The sequence below is a fragment of the Castor canadensis genome, chromosome X (genome assembly GCF_047511655.1).
Source record: "Castor canadensis chromosome X, mCasCan1.hap1v2, whole genome shotgun sequence".
NCBI lineage: Eukaryota > Metazoa > Chordata > Mammalia > Rodentia > Castoridae > Castor > Castor canadensis.
Genome location: NC_133405.1, coordinates 46678645 through 46700556, shown reverse-complemented (window position 1 = coordinate 46700556; position 21912 = coordinate 46678645). Strand labels below are relative to the sequence as shown.

Below are 21912 nucleotides of genomic sequence, written 5' to 3'. Positions count from 1 at the left end.
CGTGCCTTGCCATTGTGTCACCTGTCACTGAGAAGAAGGCTGTTTAGTCTGTTGAATGAAGCAACGAGTGTCTCTGTGACCCAAGGCTCCACTGTTGTCTCTTCCCCAAGGGCAACACCTTCCTCTTTCCCTTGATGTATTATGCCTTACAGACACCATGATTCTTTTCTGGGATACAAGGAGTGGATGGGAGTGGGGAGGGAATGTCTCCTTTAACTGATGGATTTGGACTGCCCTCTCTCACAGAGTCGAAATGATGTCATACGGGAACGCTTTGGGATGGACCCCAAGCCAGAGATGCTTTTGGGACTTGCTGCTCTCCACATCTATATCACTGTCTCTGCCACTCAGCCTAGTCAGAAGATCTCGCTGAAGAATGTGGAGTGAGTTGTATGGGGCCCTTCGGCCCTTAAAGCAGATAGCTGTGTAGGGAGAAGGTGCAATGGTTGAGCTATGTTATGCATTTCAGGAATGCATGCATGTCATGGGAGTTGGAATTAGAGTTCCTCACATCCAGACCATGATGCCCTAGAGTTACAGCTTCTACTAGGGACCTGTAGCCAGTGCTCTCCTGTCCCCATACCTCTTTCTTTTCTCCCAGTCTCTGTTCCTCCATCTCTTCCTCTCAGCTTCAGTTTGTCTTACCATCTTCCTCTCTCTGTCCCACTTTGTCTCACTAATCTCTTACTTTTCTTCTGCTTTTAGGAAGGAATGGGGCCTGGAACCCTTTCTTCCCCCCTCCCTCCTGCAGGGCATCAAAGAGAAGAACCTTCGGAAGTCTCTCTCTCAGCAACTGAAGGCTCACCAAACACATCCTTCTTGTGGCACCAAGGTACCCAGAGGCCACTGGGTACCATGTTCAGGCAATAGAGGCCTCAGGGGGGTCCTCGGTGGTTCTCTGGGGATCCTTACCACTCTTTCTGACTTAGGTTGCACATCCAACTTGGCCAGATATGGGGAAGTTATGGAAAAAGAGTTTGCCCCAACCCTGAGGCTCTCCCAGAGACAACTGAGTGACATGTCACTGAATGAGCTCTGAGTCCTCCAGACAAAGGGGCCAAAGGCAGGAAAAGATGATTCTCATGTTCTTTCACCAATTAGTCAGTACTGATTGGATACCTGCCCTGTGGAAAGCATTGGTCCCCCTGGAGGCACATGTTTTCCATGGAAATGGCTGCTCTGCTCCTCACTAAGCTTTTTAATTCATCAGTCCTGTGATGTGGAATTCTGGGAGATGAAAGTTCAACTGAAGTATGAGGGGTGGGGGGAGGGTGACAAGGCCTGATCTGGAGACTGGACCACTGGGTACGCATGTAAGGGTGACAGCCACTGCTACACCGTCCTCCACCTTCTGAGGCATGCACCCCTTTGCCTGTGAAGGACTCCACTCCTGCAGGCCTTTCTTAGGCTACTTATGCTTCCTGCCCAAGAGGCAGGAGAATGGTGAGAGGTACTAGGATCAGCATACAGATGTAGACAGGCAAGACACTAGCGCCCCCATATATCCCACTCATTCCAGATTTCTTGCATTACCAACTAGTTTCTCTTTAAGATGCAAATCTCCCCAACAAGCTAAGCGTTCTCACCTTGCTGTGCATATTTAATCAGATTGTTTTCTTCTCAGCTGAAAGCACAATTGCTCACTACCATCTCCACTGCTTAACATTTTTTGAGCACCCCGGGGGCTCCACGTGGAGATACAAAGCTGAAGAAAGCCTGGTCTCTGCCCTTGAATCAGGCACAGTCTAGTGGGAAACAATCTTCACTCCCAACACAGTGTCTTGGGCGAAGGGGCTTTGCAAGCACAAAGGAAGGATGCCAAGCCCAGGCTGGGGGAGGAGGAGCAGGCTAGGAGCTTGTACATTTGCTGCCAGAGGTTGATCTTGAAGCCCAGACAGATAGGAGTTTGTCTAGATGAGTTGGTGGGGGTGAGCAGCAAGAGGGAGATTCATCTGCATGGAAGCCCAGAGATAGGAGAGACCATGGTGCAAGGAAGGGAAGGCAGATAGCTCGGCCTAAGCAAGTACACAGAAGGCAAGGGATGTGCAGGGGCTGGGGTAGGGAAAAGAGAGGAGGCCAGAGAGGTCAGCAGGAACTGGTTCATAGAGGGCCTTGTGTGCCATGGAAAGGATTGTACTTTATCGTGTAGGCAGCAGGAAGACACAGAAGGGTTGAAGTAGGAAGCTGATGTTACTAACAGTGGATGGAGGCAGCTGAGGGAATATTGGTCTGAAGGTAACCTGACTGTCCCCTTGACACAGGAAGGAATGTCAAGTCAATGGCTGTAGGACAAGAGATGAGGGGTGGATAGGTTGGAGAGGAAGTTAGGGGGTAAAATGAAGATGATTTGCTGACTGGTGGCCCTTAAATGAGAGGATGAAAGAATCCAGCTTCACTCACCGCTCACAGCTTCCTGGCTCAGTTGCCCCAGAGATGCTAATGGAGACCTGGAAGGCCAGGTGAAGAGTGGGCTTGGCACTTTGGGCTGCTCAGTATAAAAGCACTGAGTGAGACCTCTGGCTGTGGATGGCAAGTGTGTGGATCTAAGGAGCCGATGGATCTCAGGAAAGAAGCATAGATTAGGTGAGTGTCAGAGGTGGAGGAAAGGGTTGGAATTAAACCAATAACAAAATGAGTCAGCTAGATGCTTTAGAGTGAGGATCAGGAGGCAGAGGACAGTTTAGAAAGGGAGATGGTACGCCAGAGGTGAGAGACATCCAAACTGGAACCTGCCTCCCATTTTACCCAGGCCCTCCTCATTCCCATGGAGTAGCTTGATGACTGGTACCTGTCCTAATATTGAGACTTCCTTTAGAGAAAGCAGGTTTGCTTTTCCTGTGCTCCTCGGGCTTCTCAGATTTCAGGATGGGTTGTTTCCACAGGGCTCTGCAATTCAGGCAAAGCTCCAGTACCTTCGAATTCTGAACGAACTTCCGACCTTCACTGGCGTTTTGTTCAACACTGTGGGCCTGGTCAGTGGGGTGGTGTGGGGAAGGGTGTGTGGAGGGGAGGGCGCTCTTTGTTGTCATTTGTCCTTGGGTGGGGGTGGGGCAAGAGGGGCAAATACAGTTAGCCCTCGAATTCACAGGTTCCACATTCATGGATTCAGCCAAATGTGGATTAAAAATATTCAAAACAAAAAATTGTTCAGTACTGAACGTGTATAAACTTGTTTCTTGTCATTATTCCCTGGACAATACAGTATAACAATGATTTACACAGCATTTATACTATATTAGGTATCGTAAGTAATCTCGAGATGATTTAAAGAATATGAGAAATGGGGCCAGGTGTGGTGGTTCCTATCTGTAATCCCAGATACTTGGGAAGTGGAAGAAGGAAGATTACAGTTCCAGGTTAGGGGGTAGGAAAGCACAAGACCTAATCTGACAAAGAAAACAAAAGCAAAATGAATAGGAGCATGGCTTAAGTGATAGAGCACTTGTCAAGCAAGTGCAAGGCCCTGAGTTATATGCCCAATACTGCCCAAAAATAAATTTTAAAAGAATTTAATGTATATGGGAGAGCCGGACATGGGGTTGCCTGCCTATGATTCCAGCACTTGGGAGGCTGAGGCAGGAGGATCACAAGTTTGAGGCCAGCCTGGGCTACATAGTGAGAGTCTCTCTCTCTCTCTCTCTCTCTCTCTCTCTCTCTCTCTATATATATATATATATATATATATATATATAGGGGAAGTTGTACACAAGTGATATGCAAATACTATGCCATGCAAGGGGATCCTAGAACTAAACTCCTGTGGATACGAAGGGCTGACTGCATTTGTTTTCAATGACCCTTTCATAATCCTTTTGTGTCCCCCTCCCTTTCTTTCAGAGGTTGGCAACCTTTTTCTGTAAAGGGCAGGATAGTAAATATTTTAGGCTTTTACAGGTGGGCCAAATGGGTCTCTGTGACAGCTACATAGCCCTGCCATCTTAGCATGAAAGCAACTGCAGACAATGTATTAACAAATGGGTGTTGCTTCGTGCCAGTAGCTATTTAGGGACACAGAAATTTGAATTTCATGTAATTTTCACGTGTCACAAAGTATGGTTCTCTTGATTTCTTTCCAGCCATTTAAAACTATAAAAACATTCTTAGCTCTTGAGCCTTACAAAACAGGCAGTGGACTGGATCTGACCCATGGGCCATAGTTTGCCAACCTCTGCTCTATTTCACTGCCCTTACACATACTCGTACAGTCCCCTACCCTAGGTTTCCTGAGTCCCCATACTGCCCCCTGCCGGTGCAGCACCGGCACTGCAGCAGTAACGCTCTGGAACTGGCACAGCTGGTCCCACCCCCAAAACTGCACCCTAGGCTCCTTGACCCTGGTGAAAAGAAATTCAAATCATCTTGCTGATTGGCTCCAGATGCTTGTCACGCTCTGAGGAGCACACTGTTATGCTAGCGTGGCACACTGGAGGGAAGCTGCTTATCCAAGTGCCAGTAGACAGAGACACAAGAGGTTCCTGGGATGATGCTGATAGCAAGGAATGGCCCAGAAGAAGGCTCAGGCCCAATGGCGCCAAGGAGTCTTCCAGGACCATTTAAGGGAATCCAGTCTGTCAGACCTAGAGGCAGCATTTACGTACTGAGATTTACTAAACACTGGAAGCTTCTGTCTCCTCTTTTTACCCCAACACCCCCTCAAGTCTCCCTTCTACTCACCTGCCATTGCTGAAATTCCTATTGGCCACTCTTTCAAATTAAGACTTCTGGAATGCCTGTTAAAAGGTAAATATTCTCCTAGGTAGGAAGCCTCCATTAAGCACTCAGTCAACCCTTAATGCCTTAGGCAGTTACTTTGTCACTTTAGTTTTTGACATTGGGTGAGCAGCACAAGTTTGAGTGGCTGTTGGTGGAGGGAAGGTAAAAGCAAGATGTAATGCTGTCTGGTCAGGCAGAGCCCTGGGTGGGGGCCTTGAATGGCCTTCAGCAAGCATGAAAGTCCCTGGGGTTTGGTAGGCAAAGGTTCTCCAAAGGCACAGAACAAACCTCACCTTTACCACTTTGCTACAGCCAGCCCTGCTGCTGCTGTCCACTTGCCCTACTGCTGCAGCTAAGGTGTTGATTTACCTAGATAATGTGGAGCCCTACCTTGGATCAGAGGGCTTCCAGACCATTTCCTCCCTCCCATTTTTCTTACCCCAGCACTGAGCCCCTGGTATTTCCAGCCCTGTCCTCAGTAGAACCAATACAATGCATATTTTCTATGTCTTCCTGCCTTCTTTCTCCACCTCCTGCCTCCTTCTTCCTGTGAATACTGCCTGCCCATCATGCTTGGACACCAGGATGAGAAGCAGTCAGCCACCACTCTCCTGGTAGGACCCCGTCACGGCATCAGCCATGTTATTGACCTCAAAACCAACCTCACCACTGTGCTGTCCGAGTTCAGCAAGATCAGCAAGATCCAGCTGTTTCGGGAGAACCAGGGCGTGGCCCGTGTGGAGACCAGCATCATGGATGCCAAGGTAAGCCCTGCCTTGCGGCTGTTCTCTCCAGGAACAGGCCTGGGGAACAGAAAGAAGTAAATGTGAGATTTAGAACTGAGCCTAGGATGTGAGATGCAGTGATTCTGAAGTGGTTCAGCCCCTGGATCCTTTTGGGCTCATCTTTCTTTTCCTTCTCAACCCTCTGGAATATACTGTTTTCACCATCTAGGAAAGCCAGCCAGCACCAGGGAAGGCTAGGGAGTGTCAGGTAAACCTGAGACAGGTTTTTCACAGGGCAGAACGTAAGAGCTTGGAGCTACTGCTAGACCATTACGTCCTAATTATTCTCATGTCATAGCACACATAGAAAATCAGATTCACATAGATGGCATGGTGGTACACGCCTTAATCCCAGCTACTCTGGAGGCTGAGGCAAGAGGATCATGGGTACATAGCCAGACCCTGTCTCAAAATAAAAATCTGACAAAGGGCTTGGGATATAAGTTCAGTGTATAGCACTTGCCTAGAATGTGTGAGGCCCCAGGTTCAATCCCCAGCACCACCACGAGAGAGAGAGAGCGAGAGAGAGAGAGAGAGAGAGAGAAGAAAGTGCAACTTTGGGGTAAGTGGAGCAGCCCCAGAGACTGACCACCCCAGGGCCTGCCTCTGAGGCCAAAGGAATGAATATCTTGGCCCATCTCTACCCATTCCACATGCACACCAGTTGAAGAGCACCCATTTTGAATCATGGAGGAGGGGGTCTGAGCATAAGGACAGAACGTAGGCATCTGGAGAGAGGAAACAGCAGAGCTTGGGCTCCATTTCACCTCTCAGAGTCCCACTCTTCCAGAACCTCCAAACCTTTCCCATAGATCAGCCCCTTCAGATTGGCAAGCAGCTGTTGTCGGTGCGCAAAGTCTGGCAGCCACCGTCAGCCACCCCTCTGCAGTTCTCCTGTTTGAACACAGTGACCAGCGTGAGCAGGGGGCAGGCCTGCTTGCCAGCTGTGGAGGCATTTAGAGGAGGTGCAGCTTTACCTTCTTAAAGGATTTCCCAGGAGGACATGTTGTTAGCAGATTAAGAGGTGGAGTGTTTGCCATTTCTAAAAGAGCAAATAGTTTATTTTTGTATTTGGGAAACTCAGAAATTCACAGGATTCCCTTGGTTTGGGAACCTGCCCAGTGCTGATGTTTCATTGGTTTGTAGTCACTTCCTCCACCAATGGTTGCTGCCCTCCTCAGATGTTGTTGGGTAAAAAGCCAAATGAACCAATAAGGAAGGGGGAGGAAAGACAAGGGGAGGTGTGGCTTCCTAAGAAATGAAAGGGCTTTAAAATAGAAACAGTTTCCCAAGTGAGTGGTCTTCTGTGTTCTACAGTGGTATTTTACATTGGCTGCACAGTAGAATTTCCTTGAGAGCTTTTAAAAGCTTCAGATGCCTAGGTCTTACTCCCAGAAATGATTTCATTGGTTGGAGGTACCATTAGGGCATCCAGAATTTTTTCCAGTTTCCCAGGTGATTTTGTAGTACTAGTTTTTTTGTTTTGTTTTGTTTTTTGTTTTTTGTGTTTTTTTGCGGGGGAGAGTTGGTTGGTTGGTTGGTTGGTTGGTTTTGGTTTTGGTTTTAGTTTTTTGAGACAGGGTTTCACTGTGCATCCCAGGCTGGCCTTTAACACACAATCCTCCTGCTCTAGCATCCTAAGTGCTGGGATTACAGGTATGCACCACCACATCTGCTACAACTAGCTTTAGAGCACACAAGTCTGAGATCTATTTAATCAGAGGTCTGGAAGGAAATGGGCTGAGCAGGGATCAGTGGGTGTTGCCTGAGTGAGGAGCACTTTGCTTCTTTCTAGAAATGTTCCAGCCACAGTTGTGGTCATGAATGCTCCTTACAAGCTACACTCTTACTGGGGAGGCTAGACTCACAAAGACCCAGGACTTGCCTTACACATCAGATCATGGACAGAGCTCTGAAATCAGATAGCTGAGGTTCAAATCCCAGCTGTACTGCTTCCTAGCTGTGTAGTCTCAAGAAAGTGTCTTAACCTCAACCGCAGAATGGGGCATCTAGCTCAAAAGCTTGTTGTCAACATTAAATGAGAAACTACCCACAAAACATCTTAGCACACTGCTGGCACATAGTACATAGTCAACAAATGAGACCTGTTTTTTTTTTCCCAAAGTAAAATATCAGTAAAGAAAAGGTAATATGAAGCAAGTGTTATACATTAGTGTAGTGTGGAATGAAGAACAGGAAGGAGTTAACCAGAACAGACCTGCCAACAAGGGGGTATTTAAAGCTGGATCTTGACAGGATAGGCATGAATTAGTAGAGAGAAGTGGGATGTGTTCAGAGGCAAGGAGCAAGCCCGGAAATAAGCAAGCCATATGTGCAGGTCGATGAGCATAGTTGCTTGGCTGGAGAGGAAAATAATGAGAGAAGAGATCAGAGAGATTAGGAGTGGGCAGTAGAAGTTAGTTAAAAGCCTCCCAGGCCCCTTTGAGGATTTTAGATTCAATGTGTTGGAATAGTGGGAATCTACCACAGTTCCTTGAGCAGAGGGGTGACAGAACAAAAGCTGATTTGGACCCAGGTGTAAGATAAGTGAGAGCGAGGCTTGTGTGAAACTAGAGAGGCCAGGCATTGTGGTACCAGTCCATGGGTGAAGTGCTAAGGGCCTGAACAGCAGTGGTGAGTAGAAAGAGTGGTGTAAAGCATGCATGTGTGCCCTTCCCCCATGCACACCTGCCTTGCACACACAACGCACATGTATTCTTGTAGCTAATCCTATTACTTTACATATCCCAAGTGCCCTAAAGAACAGTGCTACATGCACCACGCTCTGCCAAATCATGAGTGGGTGGCAAAGTGGGACTACGTTATGGAGTAAACGGGAGATGGCCTTGGTATGTGGAGGGGGCTAGAAGGTTACGCTTTGGGAATAGGGAACAGTGAATGGTTAGGTAGATGACATGAGTGTTCACAGGTGCATCCCTAACTTGATACACAGTTCAGGTATGCTCTACTTTATTTTAGGTACTGGGTTGAACTCAGGGTCTCACGCTTGCTACGTAGGTATGCTACCACTTGAGCCACTCCACCAGCCCTGTATTGTTAAAAAGCAGTACTGGAGTTTGAACTCAGGGCTTTGTGCTTGCTAGGCAGGTGCTCTACCACTTGAGCCACACCTCTAGCCCTGGCCTACTTTAAACAACTGATAAAATGCATATGAAAATCACAGAACACCAGACATGGTACACGTCTATAATCCTAGCATTCAGAGGCTGAGGCAGGAGAATCTTGAGTTTGAGGCTAACTGGGCTACGTAGTGAGTTCCAGGCCAGCCTGGAATATATAGCAAGACCCTGGCTCAAAAAACCAAGGGCTAGGGTTAGTGGAGTGGCTTAAGTGGTAGAGCACTGCCTAGCAAGCATGAAGCCCTGAGTTCAAACCCCAGTACCAAAAAAAAAAAGGCTATAGGGGCTGAAGGTGTGGCTTAAGCCATAGAGTGCCTGCCTAGCAAGTAAGTGTAAGGCCCTGATTTCAAACTACAGTATCAAACACACATACACACACACACACACAAAACCGAGGATGTAGCTCAGTGGTAGAGTATTTGCCTAGCATGTGTGCAAGGTCCTGGGTTGCATCATGCCAAAAGAGAGAGAAAGAGAAAAGAAAAAAAGGAAAGGAAAGGAAAACCACAGAAAAATTATCTACTTGATATTTGAATTGTTCTACTTTGTAATAAGATTTAGTAGGCAGAATAGTGCACCTCCCAAAAAAATACCCATGCCCTAATCTGCAGAACCTGTGAGCACGCTATGTTGCATGGCAAGGAGCGATTAAGGATGTGAATGGAGTTAAGATTGCTAAGGAACTGATCTTAAAATAGGGAGATTAGCCTGAACTGTTCAGGTGGGACCAGTGTAGTCACTAGGGTACTTATAAGTGGAAGAGAGAAATTGAAGAAGAGACAGTCAGAGGGATGTGATAAGAAGACTCAGCCCAACATTGCTGGCCTTGATCATGGAGGAAGGGGCTGTGAACCAAGGACTATGGGCAGCTTCCAGAAGCCAGAAGGAAACTGATTCTGTCCTAGATACTCCTTAAAGGGACACACATAGGCTGCCCCAGCAGCTCATGCCTTTAAGCCTAGCTACTTGGGAGGTTGAGATCCGGAAGATTGTAGTTCAAGGCCAGCCCAGGAAAAAACTTCATGAGACACCCCCCTCACCCCCTGCCATTTAAACCAATAGCTGGGCATGATGGCAGGCAGTCATCCCAGTGACATCAGGAAGCCTAAAATCTAAAATAGGAGGATCATGGTCCAGGCCAGCCTAGACAAAAAGGGAGACCCTAGCACCAGAATAACCAAAGCAAAAGGGGCTGGAAGGGTGGCTCAAGCAATACCGTGACTGCCTGACAAACGCAAAACCCTGAGTTCATACCCTACCACCACCAAAGCAGGGGTGGGGGAGGTGGAGGGAGAACAGGACACAAGATGGGCTTATACTTCATTTCAGTCCAGTGAGACTTGTGTTAGACTTTGACCTCCAGGACAGTAAGAAAAATAAATGTGTATTATTTAAGCCACAAGTTTGGGGTCATTTGTTATAGCAGCAACAAGAAATTAATACACCACAAGATTCCTGCAAGTAGCAATTACTCATACTGTGTATTAGAGATGATTTGATTGGTAAACATGCTGTGTACACCCAGCTTTTGTTACCTAAAGTCAGAGGTAATGTTATCAGAGATGTCTACTATCATCAGTAGTTACAAGTCCATGCCCTGTATGGACGCTGCAGTCTTTATCCTTTTTCAGGTAAATTGACATGCAAGGTGGATGATAACATCATATTTGTAGCTGGAAAGCAGCCATGGTGGAAGCGTGTACACCAGAGAAATTGGCAAATGCTACAAATCCATACTTGAAGACACTGGTTGTGAGACATTTATCAGCACACCACTGCACATGGTACACTCAGTTTCAGCTGTCTGAATTTCTTTAACAGAGGACATGGAAGTTAGAAACCAGACTTGGCCCATTTCCTCCTAGATATGCCCCTCTGTTCTGAGAATATTCTGGAAGAGCCTGGTAAAACTAAAATTATTCATTTGAAGCAATTCTTAACTCTGCACGTGAGAATCATGTGTGATTTCAAAACCACTGGATGGGTCTGAAGGCATGACTCAAGTGGAAGAGTGCCTATTTTGCAAATTCAAAGCCCTGAGTTCAAACTCCACTACCACCAAAAAATAAACAAACAACAACAAAAAAAAAAACCACTGGATGCTCTGGTTCCTCCTCCCAGACCATTTCCATCAAAATTTCTAAGGGCAGGATGCAGGGATATACAGGTCTTTCATGCTTTCTGGGTGATTCTAATGTGCCCTAAGTGATTACTTTGCCTTGCCCTCAAATTGGCTAGCTATGCCCAATTGTCCTTTCCCAGTGCTGTTGAGGCAAGAGCTCAAATGTGCTGGTCCCCTGGAACTCAAGAACCACCATCTTGTACCCTTGTCTCTCCAAGCCCTGGATTTTCATCCTTTTCCTGTTCTCAGAGATGCCAGAGTGAGCTGAAGCTACTCCAGGGCACCCTGGGAAGGAGATGTGGCTGGAGCATGTCAAATTAATCCCCACTGTACCTTCCCCTAGCTGGCTCATGCCTCAAACTCCATCCTCCTTATCTCATTTTCCACTCGAAGATGGCCTGGGTATATTTAGTTCCAGTTTTCACTTGGCTTGCTTGCTCATAGGTAGTGCTCAAATATCTTTCTCCAAGGCACAGCAGTCTGGGACTGAGGCCCACTGGGCCATTACCACAGAAGCACGTAAGGGGGAAAAGAAACCATCAAAAGAATGTCCCAAAGGATTTCTTGTGGCCCAGTGTGTGCCTCTCATTCTCACGTTTAAGCTTTATTGCTCTGATGCTTTCTGTAGGGACAAGCATTACATTAGGCATCATGATTATTAAAATCCTATTGAAAGTAAAGTGTTGTTTTTGAAGGTTTCTAAGAAACCTATCCAACTTCTGTTTGCCTGTCTTTGATTTGATTTTTACCCTTGTTGGCAAAAAGCACATCTGTGTTCCTTTCACAAGCCACATTTGGCCCATGCTGGGGCTCAGTTGGCTGTCTGTCTGGGACTGCTGTGCTATGCTGAGCCAGCTGCTGATGGGTTTGGTACTCTCTGTGAACAGGATTTTGCCTTCATGCTGTTTTATTGCTAACATTGGGCTATACTGGGTGTAAGGGAAAACTGAAGTGAAGTCACACAGTTAAGTCGGTCTGCCAATTAGTCACTCAGCCTCCAGTCAGTAATTCTGTCCTTTTGCTAGCCAGTCAACAGCCAGCCAGCCAGGTAGCTAAGCAGTCAGAATGTGAGAATGGCTGGCGTTCTGCCTGCCTTGCAGCCAGCTTGTCAGTCAGGCCCAAGTGAGTCAGTCTGCCCTGCAGCTCATCAGTCTGTCCATCAGTCAGTCAAGCACTCAGCCTGCACATTGGTCAAATGTTTCATCACTCTATTTGTCAACCAATGCCATTTTCAGAGCTTCTGAAACCAAATGTCACACACACACACACACACACACACACACACACACACACACACACACACATTCACAACCACTCACAGAGCACACCAGGACATTCTGTGTTCTGAGAGCTCGCTGTAATTTTCCTTCGTAGTGCCATCACACCTTGTAGCCATATTCAAAAAACATTCGCATGATTATTTGGTTTCTGTTTTCTTTTCTACTAGACGGTAAGTTCCATGAGGTCAGGAACCAGGTTCTTCTATTCTAGAATGAATGGCTGAGGCTCTCGGTTGCTCATACTTTCCAGAAGCCACCTAGCCAGTTTGTAGCCAGGTGGACAAAGCAGGGCACAGGAGCATTTTGGCCAGAAGGAAGAACACAGGTTAAGGTATGAAGGTGTGAACAATCATAGTGAACTATGAATGATGTGTCATTGCCTGAGCACAAGGTGAGGAGGAACTGTGACAGGAGGAGGGCACAGGCAGAGTTAAGGGACATGTGGTTGGAGATGTAGGCTGGGTCCATGTCCTGAAGGGCTTTGTATGTGGTGGAAGGCACATTTTATCCTGTAGATAAAATCCTGCACAGGATATTATCCTGTAGATGATGAGTCATGGAGGTGTGTGTGTGTGTGTGTGTTACTGGGTTTGAACTCAGGGCCTTGCACTTGCTAGGCAGGTGCTGTACCACTTGAACCATGCCTCCAGCCCATTATGGAGGGTTTTAAGTGACAAGAGTTGTGCTTTAGAAAGACCCCTCAGGTGGCAATATGCAGATGAAGTGGAGTGAGGTGAGAAGAGACTGGAGGCAGAAAGGCCAATTAGGAAGCTATTGGATGTCCTTAGGTCAATGTGTCCCAACTTCCTCCTCAGTTTGTATGACAACTACCCACAGATGAACCATAGATCCACACAGATGAACCATGCATCCACACAGATGAGGCAGCTTGTGGCCAGATGCAGCAGGACCGAGAGGCTGAGAGGCTCTGAATATTAGCACCCTATTAGCCATGCACACATACCTTGGGACCTGTGTATCTGGGAGGAAAATGATGAGGGCCTGAAATAAAATAGTGGCAGTAGGGATGGCCATGTTTTAAATGCTTCTGAGGTAAACAGTGAGTCTTGAGCCCTTACAGTAATGATGGTAGCAATCATTCACACTCAGACTTCTGTATATCCTTCTGCTATTGGTGATGGGGGCGGTAAGACAAAAAAAAGGATATCTGAGTTAGGTGTGGTAGTACATGCCTATAATCCTAGCTGTTCAGGAGGCAGAGGCAGAAGGATTTGGAGTCAGAGGACTGCCCTAGCAAAGGTAACCAGACCCTATCTCAAAAGGGGGGAGAAGCTCAAGTGGTAGAAGCACTGGGCTCAGGCTCCAGTACCACAAAAGAGAAGGGCTTTCTGAGGGTTGGAGGCATGGCTTGAGTGGTAGAGCATCTACCTAGCAAGTGTGAGGCCTTGAGTTCAAACCCCAGTACCGCAAAAAAGGGGGTAGGGATATTTGGTTTCCCCTTGCCCAATACTCCTTCTCTTTTACCTTTTTGTTGTATGTAAGATTGACTGTTCTGTTGTGAGTGAGATGCATCTATTAACTGGACAAACATGCCCAGTGTCCCTTCCTAATAATGACTCAAAAGTAATGTTTCATCCCTGCTCCCTCTCTCACTAGAGAAAAGAGCCCTTGCTCCTCATGGTACAAACTGCTCCTTTTCTCCCCATGGTATTGCATGAACTTCATAGAAGCATCACAGAGTCCAACCACCTTGTAGTGACTTGCATTAGAATTGGATGTACAGTAACTATTGAACAATTAAAGATAGTGTTTGATCCAGCACAGGATAGTATAGTATAGACATAGCACCGTGTGAGTTGTGAGCTAGGAAAGGAGTTCCTAGAGGAAAGAGCCTGGGAATGCTGATTCAGGAGTCCCAAACATATTGGTGAAAGCTGACACCCTGATGGACAGGAATTGAAGGTTGTAGATGGAGCTGGGACCTAGATAAGGTAGAGAGGTTGCCCAAGAAGAGCCATGCAAAGAGAGAGAAGGAGATGGTCAGAGATTACAGAACCAGAACACAGTGTCAACTCACAGAAACAGAAGCCAAGAGAATTTCCAAAGGAGAAGTCACTCACTGTTGGCAAAAGTATCAAGTTGCTGGGAGGCTGAGACTGGAAGATCACAAATTCCAGGCCAGCCTGGGCTACATAGTAAGACCTTGTTTCAAAACACTAAAATAAAAAGTACTAAGGTAAGACATGAGATGTGTGATAAATAGATCAAGTGCCAAACTATACCCCATGATCCAAATCTGACCCACCATCTACTTGTGTGAATAAAGTTTTATTAGAACATAGTCACAGCCATTTGCTTAGTTTATACATTGTGGCTATTTTCACGTGCGATGGCAGTGTTGTTGTTTCAGAGCCTGTGTGGCCCATGACTAGAATGTTTACTATCTAGCCCTTTATTAACAAAAAAAAAACATACTGGCCAGGTACCAGTGGCTCACACCTATAATCCTAGCTACTCAGGAGACAGAGATCAGGAGGATCATGGTTCAAAGCCAGCCTGGGCAAATAGTTCACAAGACCCTATATCAAAAAAACTGAACACAAAACAGGGCTGGAGGAGTGGCTCAAATAGTAGAGCACCTGCCTAGCAAGCATGAAGTCCTGCACTGAAAAATATATATATACTGATCTGGTCTGTATGAACTGCATAATGTTCAACTCAAGCTATATTAGATCCTGGGAGACAGAAAACTGGTGCAACTTTAGCTAACAGCTGAACTGGTTTGGATTCAGAATTGTTTCCAAGTTGTTGGATGTGATGGCACACACTTGTAATTCCAGTACTTGGGAGGCTGAGGCAGGAGGATTGCAAGTTCAAGGCTACCTGGGCTCCATAGTGAGTTTGAGGCCAGCATGAAGTACAGAGTGAGACCCTGTCTCAAAAAATAATTGTTCTCAAGGTGATGGTAACAGCCAAAGGACACTAATCTACTTGGTGACCAAGTTCTATCAGGTCCTCTTGCTGTCCCTTCCTTTTTGCTGGAAAACGCACTACTCTAGTGGAGACCCTAATCGTCTCTCTCCTGGACTGTGGCAATAGCCTCCTGACTAGTCAGAAAAGGATCTCATTCCTTCTTAATTCTTCTAGCTCATAATGCCCGATCTGGGAACCCCAAAAGGTCATAGCCAACCACAGCCCCATCCTTTCCTCTTTAGCCAGTCTTCAATAGTCATCTGGAGACCCCTACCCTAGGGAAAATGTTCCCCGAGTCTGACTTCAGTCTGATCTAAACTTGATCAAGTGATGCTTTTAAAATTATAGTACAGAGTGCTGGGGGTGTAGCTTAAGTAGTAGAGTGCTTGCCTACCATGTGCAAGGCCTTGAGTTTGTTAATCCCCAGTACCACAAAAAAAGATGATAGTGCAGATATGAGGAAGTTTTTTTTTTTAAAGGTGCTGATGTTTTTGTATAATTGCTGGGTCTGTGAAGCAGTTATCCATTAACAACAGGATTAATCTGATTGATTTTAGGGTTAGGAACAAAAGTCAGCAGAGTATGCTAGTATTTCCCAAAGTGGGTTAAAAACGATAGGGACCTGGGATGTAGCTCAGTGGCAGAGTACTTGCCTAGCAATGGGCTCCATCCCCAGCACTGCTAAGAAATAGTAACAGCCCTGTTATTGTGAGATGGCCTATAAAAATAGATTCTTCATGGTCAAATAAATTTGGAAAACTTGGAATGCTAAAGCCTCTCCCTTAAAGTTTCACAGTATACATTAATATATTATAGGATCTGAGAATTCCCATAGCAAAACAATCTGTATAGCGTTGTTTCACTTACCATCACAAACATTTGACCAACAAGTTCTTTTTGTTGTTGTTTTGGTTTGTTTTTTTGTGACAAGGTTCTGCTATATAGCCCAGGCTGGCCTTGAACTCGGGATCTTCCTGTCTCCACCTCTGCAGTGCTGGAATTGCAGGCTTGCACCATCACACCTGGCTCTAAGGAACTCTTAAGAATTCTTTTGAAGCTGGGCATGGTGGTACATAACTGTAATCCCAGCTACTTGGGAGGCTAAGGTAGGAGGATTGCAAATTTGAGGCCAGCCTGAGCTACACAGCAAGACCCTGTCTCAAAGAAAAAAACAACAAAGCACCACCAATGAACATTTCAAGACCACTTTGGGAAATAGAGGGAAGAGGGGAGAACAAGAAGATCTGAGCAGCACTGTAGCCCAGAAAGCTTTTGGCCCTGAAGGCACAGTTAAGACTCGATTCCGTGGAGTGTATTGTATGTCCAGGGAGCTGGTTTGGATGTTGTTGGGCAAATGGAGATGAGCAAGAGCTGGTTCTTCTGCCCAGGGTGCTTATAGTCAAGGATGTTCCAGGCCGTTTCTCAGCCAAGCTAGACTCCAGCCTCATCCCCTGCTCTCCCAGCTGGCGCATGTACATCTGCTTAGTGAGCTCTGATAAGCACAAATACAGCCACACAGCAGTCACCTGATGTTATATAATTTTAGTCTTTTCCAGTAAAAAAGGTTTGTTCATTAAATGTGCAAGCAAAGTCTGACTTAATGTGATACCTGGGTATGAGTTTACTACAAAGAAATTCCCAAATCAGAAGAAACCATCAGGCCATGTTCCTTGATTTTTGGTTTGGAAAGTATGGTTCTTACAACTATGCAAGTCATCTTTTCTTTGTTACCCTCCTGCCAGAAATGCACCTGCCTCCCTCCTCATGTCTTTGTGTTTCTTCCCACCTGTTCCACAGCCTCTGGTGCTGTTGATGGAGTGGCCCGAAGCCACCAACTTTGCCTGCCTGATTGCAGGGTACTGCCGCCTACTGCTGGATTCCAGGAAGATGGTCTTCTCCAGGCCTGCCAGCCAGCCTCTTCCACCTCCAATGATCAAGGCAGGTAGGGCTCAGCCTCGGTTTTTGGTGTGCCAGAGGCCCCTTGGACTCTGGAGATATGGAGGGAGGAGCTCTGGGGCCCTGGCACTCACCCCATGCAGACAGTGCCTGGTTTGCTAATAGCCAGCACTGTAGCATGCATCCTACCTGGCACACCCCAGTGGGAAAGACAGCTGGCCTTCACATGTGCCTATTCCACAAAGGATACTGAGGCAGGAGGATTGTGAGTTTGAGATGAACCTGAGGCTTAACATAGGAAGGTCCTGTCTCCCAAAAAATTGTATTGGGTCTAAGGCAATGTTTTAGAGGTACAGAAATCTAGGGGAGATTCTTGCATGCTCTGGCTTAGTTGAAGTGGGGTTGAAGATGAAGTTAAAATCTTCCTATGTCAGGCACCAGTGGCTCATGCCTGTAATCCTAGCTACTAATGAGGCAGAGATCAGGAGGATCACAATTCGAAGCCAGCCCTGGGCAAATAGTTCACAAGGCCCTATCTCAAAAATACCCAACACTGGGCTGGAGGAGTGGCTCCTAGAGCTCCTGCCTAGTAGGTGTGAGGCCCTGAGTTCAGACCCCCAGTATTCATCATAGTGGGAAGTGACAGCGCTCTCTGACATATGAGGCCATTGAAGGCTCAGGGAGGAAAGTCTGGGCAGACCCAGAAGAAGGCTTCGAGATAGGAGGGGATGATCAGATAGAATAAGTTCAGTCCCAAAACAGATTCCAGTTAGGCAACTCATGTGCCATCTCTCGGAGCCTTTCTGGTGATACCACAAACAGGGTCTTTAGGGAGAAAACCAGGCCAGTCTAGGCATCACTGCTCAGAACCAAAGCTGGAGGAGAAGCAGGTGGCTCAGAAAGCCTGTGCCCCATTCACTAACCTCAGCCTCCTGTGCATACAGTAAGTGTCCCCAGCCCCTGAGCATCATGGGTCAAGCTAAAGCCTAAAACCCAGTAATCACCCTTGTTGCACACTGAGCACTTGATCCACTTGCCACTTGTTACCCTCTCTTCAAGACTTTCTTGGTTTTCAGAGAGGCCACATCTGATTGAGACCACAGTCTCTAAGAGTAGAAACACATTCCTGACAGATGACCCCCGCAGCCAAAGGGCTGTGTGTCACCCCCATGCACATCTCTCACTTCATTGCCTCTTCACCATGAACAAGTCCATCACAAACAGCATGACAGGCCCAAGCTTAGATCTCTTAACATTGTCCCCAGGAATTAAAAGGCAGTCCACTAAGCACAGATTTGGGGAATGTTGAGTGGCCCCACGGCGTTGAGAGGGGCTGGAAATATAGAAGCAAAGGAGCCGAGCTGGAATAGGAAAAAATAGGAGTGAGGTGTTGCATGTCTCCAAGCAAATAGTGCTGAAGAGGCATCTGTACTTGCAAACCTACAGATGGTCAAATGCTGGAAAAGCCAGCATTACCATTCTTAGTGTCACCTGTGGTTCTCCTCTGTCTAATCATACCCAAGTAAGCAATACCTCTTACTGAGCAGGATAAAAAGGGAGGAAAGGAAAAAGGAAGGCAGAGGGAAGAACCTGGAACCCAGCCAAGGACCGGATGTGACAGTGATAGTTGTTTGAGGGGAAGCCAAGCATGGTGGCTCACACCTGTAATCCTAGCTACTCAGGAAGTGAAGATTGGGAAGATCAAGGGTTGAGGCCAGCCCAGGCAAAACATTAGCAAGACCCCATCTCACATAAATGTGAGACCTTATCCAAAAACTAACTAAAGCAAAACGGACCGAGAGCATGGCTCAAGTGGTAGAGCACCTGCCTAGCAAGCTCAAGGGCCTGAATTCAGATCCCAATAACACTGAAAGAAAAAAAAGAGTTGTTTGAGAGGATCCGCATTGAGAAGACACTAGGGCTGACTCCGTAGTCCCACTCTGTCTCCTAAAAGGTTTGTGTCATCCCATCCGCACCTTTGCTGATGCTGACCGCAAATATTCCCTGTTGTTCTAGGAATAACAGCAGCAAGCAAAGAGCAAGAGTTTCGTGGGACCCTGACGCCTCATTGAGCCCCTGCCATGTTGCTTCCCTGTCTCTTTTCCAAAGGCAGAGCTGCTTCTTGGGGCTGGACCTGCCTTAAGTGTCCCTGCCCCATTCCTGAGAGCCAACCCTTGTGCCTGCAGAGTGACAGAGGCTCAGGGTCTCTCTTCCATGCAGGAGCCAAATGGACCACTGTGGTGCCTCTGCTGGTTGTAGCTTCCCCTTCTTAGGTAGGATCTGTTCAGGGGCAGAGGCAAATAGAAAGCCTTTGTCCTTCCTTCTTCTAGCCAGAAAGACATGAACTTGAGCTTGGTATCACCTCCCCAGGGGCTGTGTAGATGCTCAAGCCAAGTTTCTTGGCTTTCTGAAGGATTAGGTGCTGTGTTGTCAGCAGCCACCGAGTGCTCTTGCTGGCTGGTGTAGGGTGAGCTCCCAGCATGGCTGGAGTTCAGCAAAGCACCAGGGGTGCTGTGCACATCTTATGTCATGGCCCCTAGGAAGGGAAGGGCACTACTGAGGAGAGTTTAGCACAGATTACAGTGGAAGGTTTATCACTTCCTGGTCTTCTAGACCTGTAGGACCTTCGTCCAAAGCTGAGATCAGTTTCTTCCATCACCCCTTAAAGAAGCCCCGGTGCCAACCACTCTTCTGTAGCAAAGGCCTGTAGGGAATAGGCATCCTGCCAGCCTGAGCTGGACTTTTCCCTCAGGGGCCAAAGCCACAGCCCACTCAGGACCTGGGCTCTCTGGAAAGGAGGAAGAAGTCTGTCTAGCTCTATATTTCTGTCCCACAGCAGCTGCTAGCTGCCAGCTGCCAGCTAGCCCAACTCAGTGCCCAGCCTACTGGGCTTAAAGGAGACTCTTAAACCAGGAAATAGGAAAGAAAGAATCATGTCTCCCAGATCCAGAGAAAAGGGGGAAATGGCAGGGAAGGAATTCCTGCCCTCTCAGTAGCTTCACCAAAGTAGGCATTTCACTTCTTCACTAAACAGGTATTTCTCAAGTATCCATTGTGCCAGGCATTGGGGGGATAGCTAGGAATAACAGATATGGTCCTTAGGGTCTTTGCCCTCACACAGCTTACAGTCTAGTGGGGGAAGATACAGGCATATGGTTAAAGGGACAATGTCCATACAGTAAGTATCTTTGCATTTATATAGGGAAATTCACCAGTCACAACAGAACAGCACCTGTATTTAAAGGCCCTGGGTATACTGAGGTGGCAGGGAATCCCAGAGGCAGCTGCTATCTTTCCCCAGGCCTGGCCTGATCACTGTGTGTCCTGGGGGAATCCATAAAAATAAGGCTTTGGGGGGCCCCAACTGGGGCCTCAGTTAGAGGAACTCACTCTACAATAATGACTACTATAGAGCCCATGTATGACTTGCCAGTTCACATGGAGGTAAAACCCAGCACCATGCACAGAGTATTAAATTTACACTGAGCATTTTCTTTCATGACATGAGGGCTTTCGGTCATCATTATGACCAATGATCGTGGACTGTGGAATACAGCAGGACCACCTACTGTTGCACTGACCATCGTGTGTGTGTGTGTGTGTGTGTATGTGCAAGCTGCAAATACTTGGGGGCATAACTTCAGCCAGTTCACTGACCTGTTCTTTGCAAGCATTTTTTAAATTTAATGCAGTACTGGGGTTTAAACTTAGGGCCTTGCACTTACTAGGCAAGCTCGCTGCCACTTGAGCCATGCTCCATCCTTGCAAGCATTTTTAAAGTCAATCTTGTGCATGGCCTAGTGCAGAGGAATAATGTAGAGCAACCTGTCCTTGGGGAAAGCTGATGGGCAATTTACACAGATTTGTAATCTGAGAACAGTGCCATCCCAGCCATCAGCCACCTGCATCTTGCTTCACTGGCATTTCTAACCTTCTGCCTAGAGGAGATTTGGGCTTCTCCAGGCACACTCTCTTCTTGGCTGTGGAAGTCACAATGGTGGGCTGGGTATCACCTGGCCTTGATAGTCTAGTGTTGGGAGATGCTTCTGTTCTGGAAAAAGGGAAGCCACTCCAGCCTTTGCCTGAGAGTAGTCACCACTTGCTTGGTGGATCTGTCCCCAGGAGCCACCTCGCATGGCAGCTCATGGCCTAGCTGCCTACCCTGATTGCTCAACTGCGTCCTATATAGTTAGCACCTGGTCCCGCTGACGATGCCTGGGGGTAAGGAGATATCATAAAGTGATAGTTCATATTTTGGAGCATGTCTTCTCTGACTCCCAGAGGCCTGCATGGATGGTTCCCCAATTGATCCAGAGCTCTGTAGGTATAGCCAGTAAGATCGAATCGAACCCATCAGTGTAATGTCATTGAGTAACATGGAGCGACACTGTCTGTGGAAAACCACCAAGAGCTTGGGTTTAAAGGCAGAGAGACTCAGGTTCAAGTTCCTGCTCTGCTCTGTTGTAGCTGGGTAAACTGGAGCAAGCACCATAAACTGAGTCAGTTTCTTCATCTGTAAAATGAAGACTGATAAGCTGGCAGAGTGGCTCAAGCAGTAAGAGCATCTGCCTAGCAATCATGAGGCCCCAAGTTAAAATGAAGAATAGTAATACTACCTACTTCATGGGGGATTTGACAGAATTACGTAAGATAAGCCACATTAAAGTCCTCTCTCAACGCAAGGCATGTTTTTTGCTTTTTAAATAAAGATTAAAAGTTCAAAGCTGGATGTGGTGGCACACTACTGTAATTCCAGCAGCACTCCAGAGGCTGACCCAAGAGGATGGAAAATTTGAGGCTAGCCTGGATGACATAGTGAGACTCTGTCTCAAAAAAAAAAAGTGCCAAGTGCAGTGGCTCACATCTATAATCCTAGCTACTCAGAAGGTGGAGATCAGGAGGATGGTGGTTCAAGGCCAGCCCAAGCAAAAGTTCTCTGCCAAAAAAAAAAAATCTAGGTGTGATGACTTGCACCTGTCATCCCAGCTATGAGGAACACGTAAATAGGAGGACTGAGGTCCAGATATGCCCAGGCATAAATG

At 47.0% G+C, this 21912-nt stretch overlaps 1 protein-coding gene across 4 annotated transcripts in view; it reads left to right on the top strand.

Moving 5' to 3' along the window:
* Nucleotides 1–21912, top strand: part of Frmpd3 (FERM and PDZ domain containing 3) — a 133763-nt gene that overhangs the window by 103218 nt on the left and 8633 nt on the right. For all 4 annotated transcript variants that reach the window (XM_074062644.1, XM_074062646.1, XM_074062643.1 and 1 more), the window contains 5 exons: nucleotides 247–383; nucleotides 706–832; nucleotides 2883–2972; nucleotides 5298–5477; nucleotides 16772–16916. In XM_074062644.1, the coding sequence (XP_073918745.1) occupies nucleotides 247–383; nucleotides 706–832; nucleotides 2883–2972; nucleotides 5298–5477; nucleotides 16772–16916 (679 nt within the window). The remainder of the gene's footprint in view (nucleotides 1–246; nucleotides 384–705; nucleotides 833–2882; nucleotides 2973–5297; nucleotides 5478–16771; nucleotides 16917–21912) is intronic.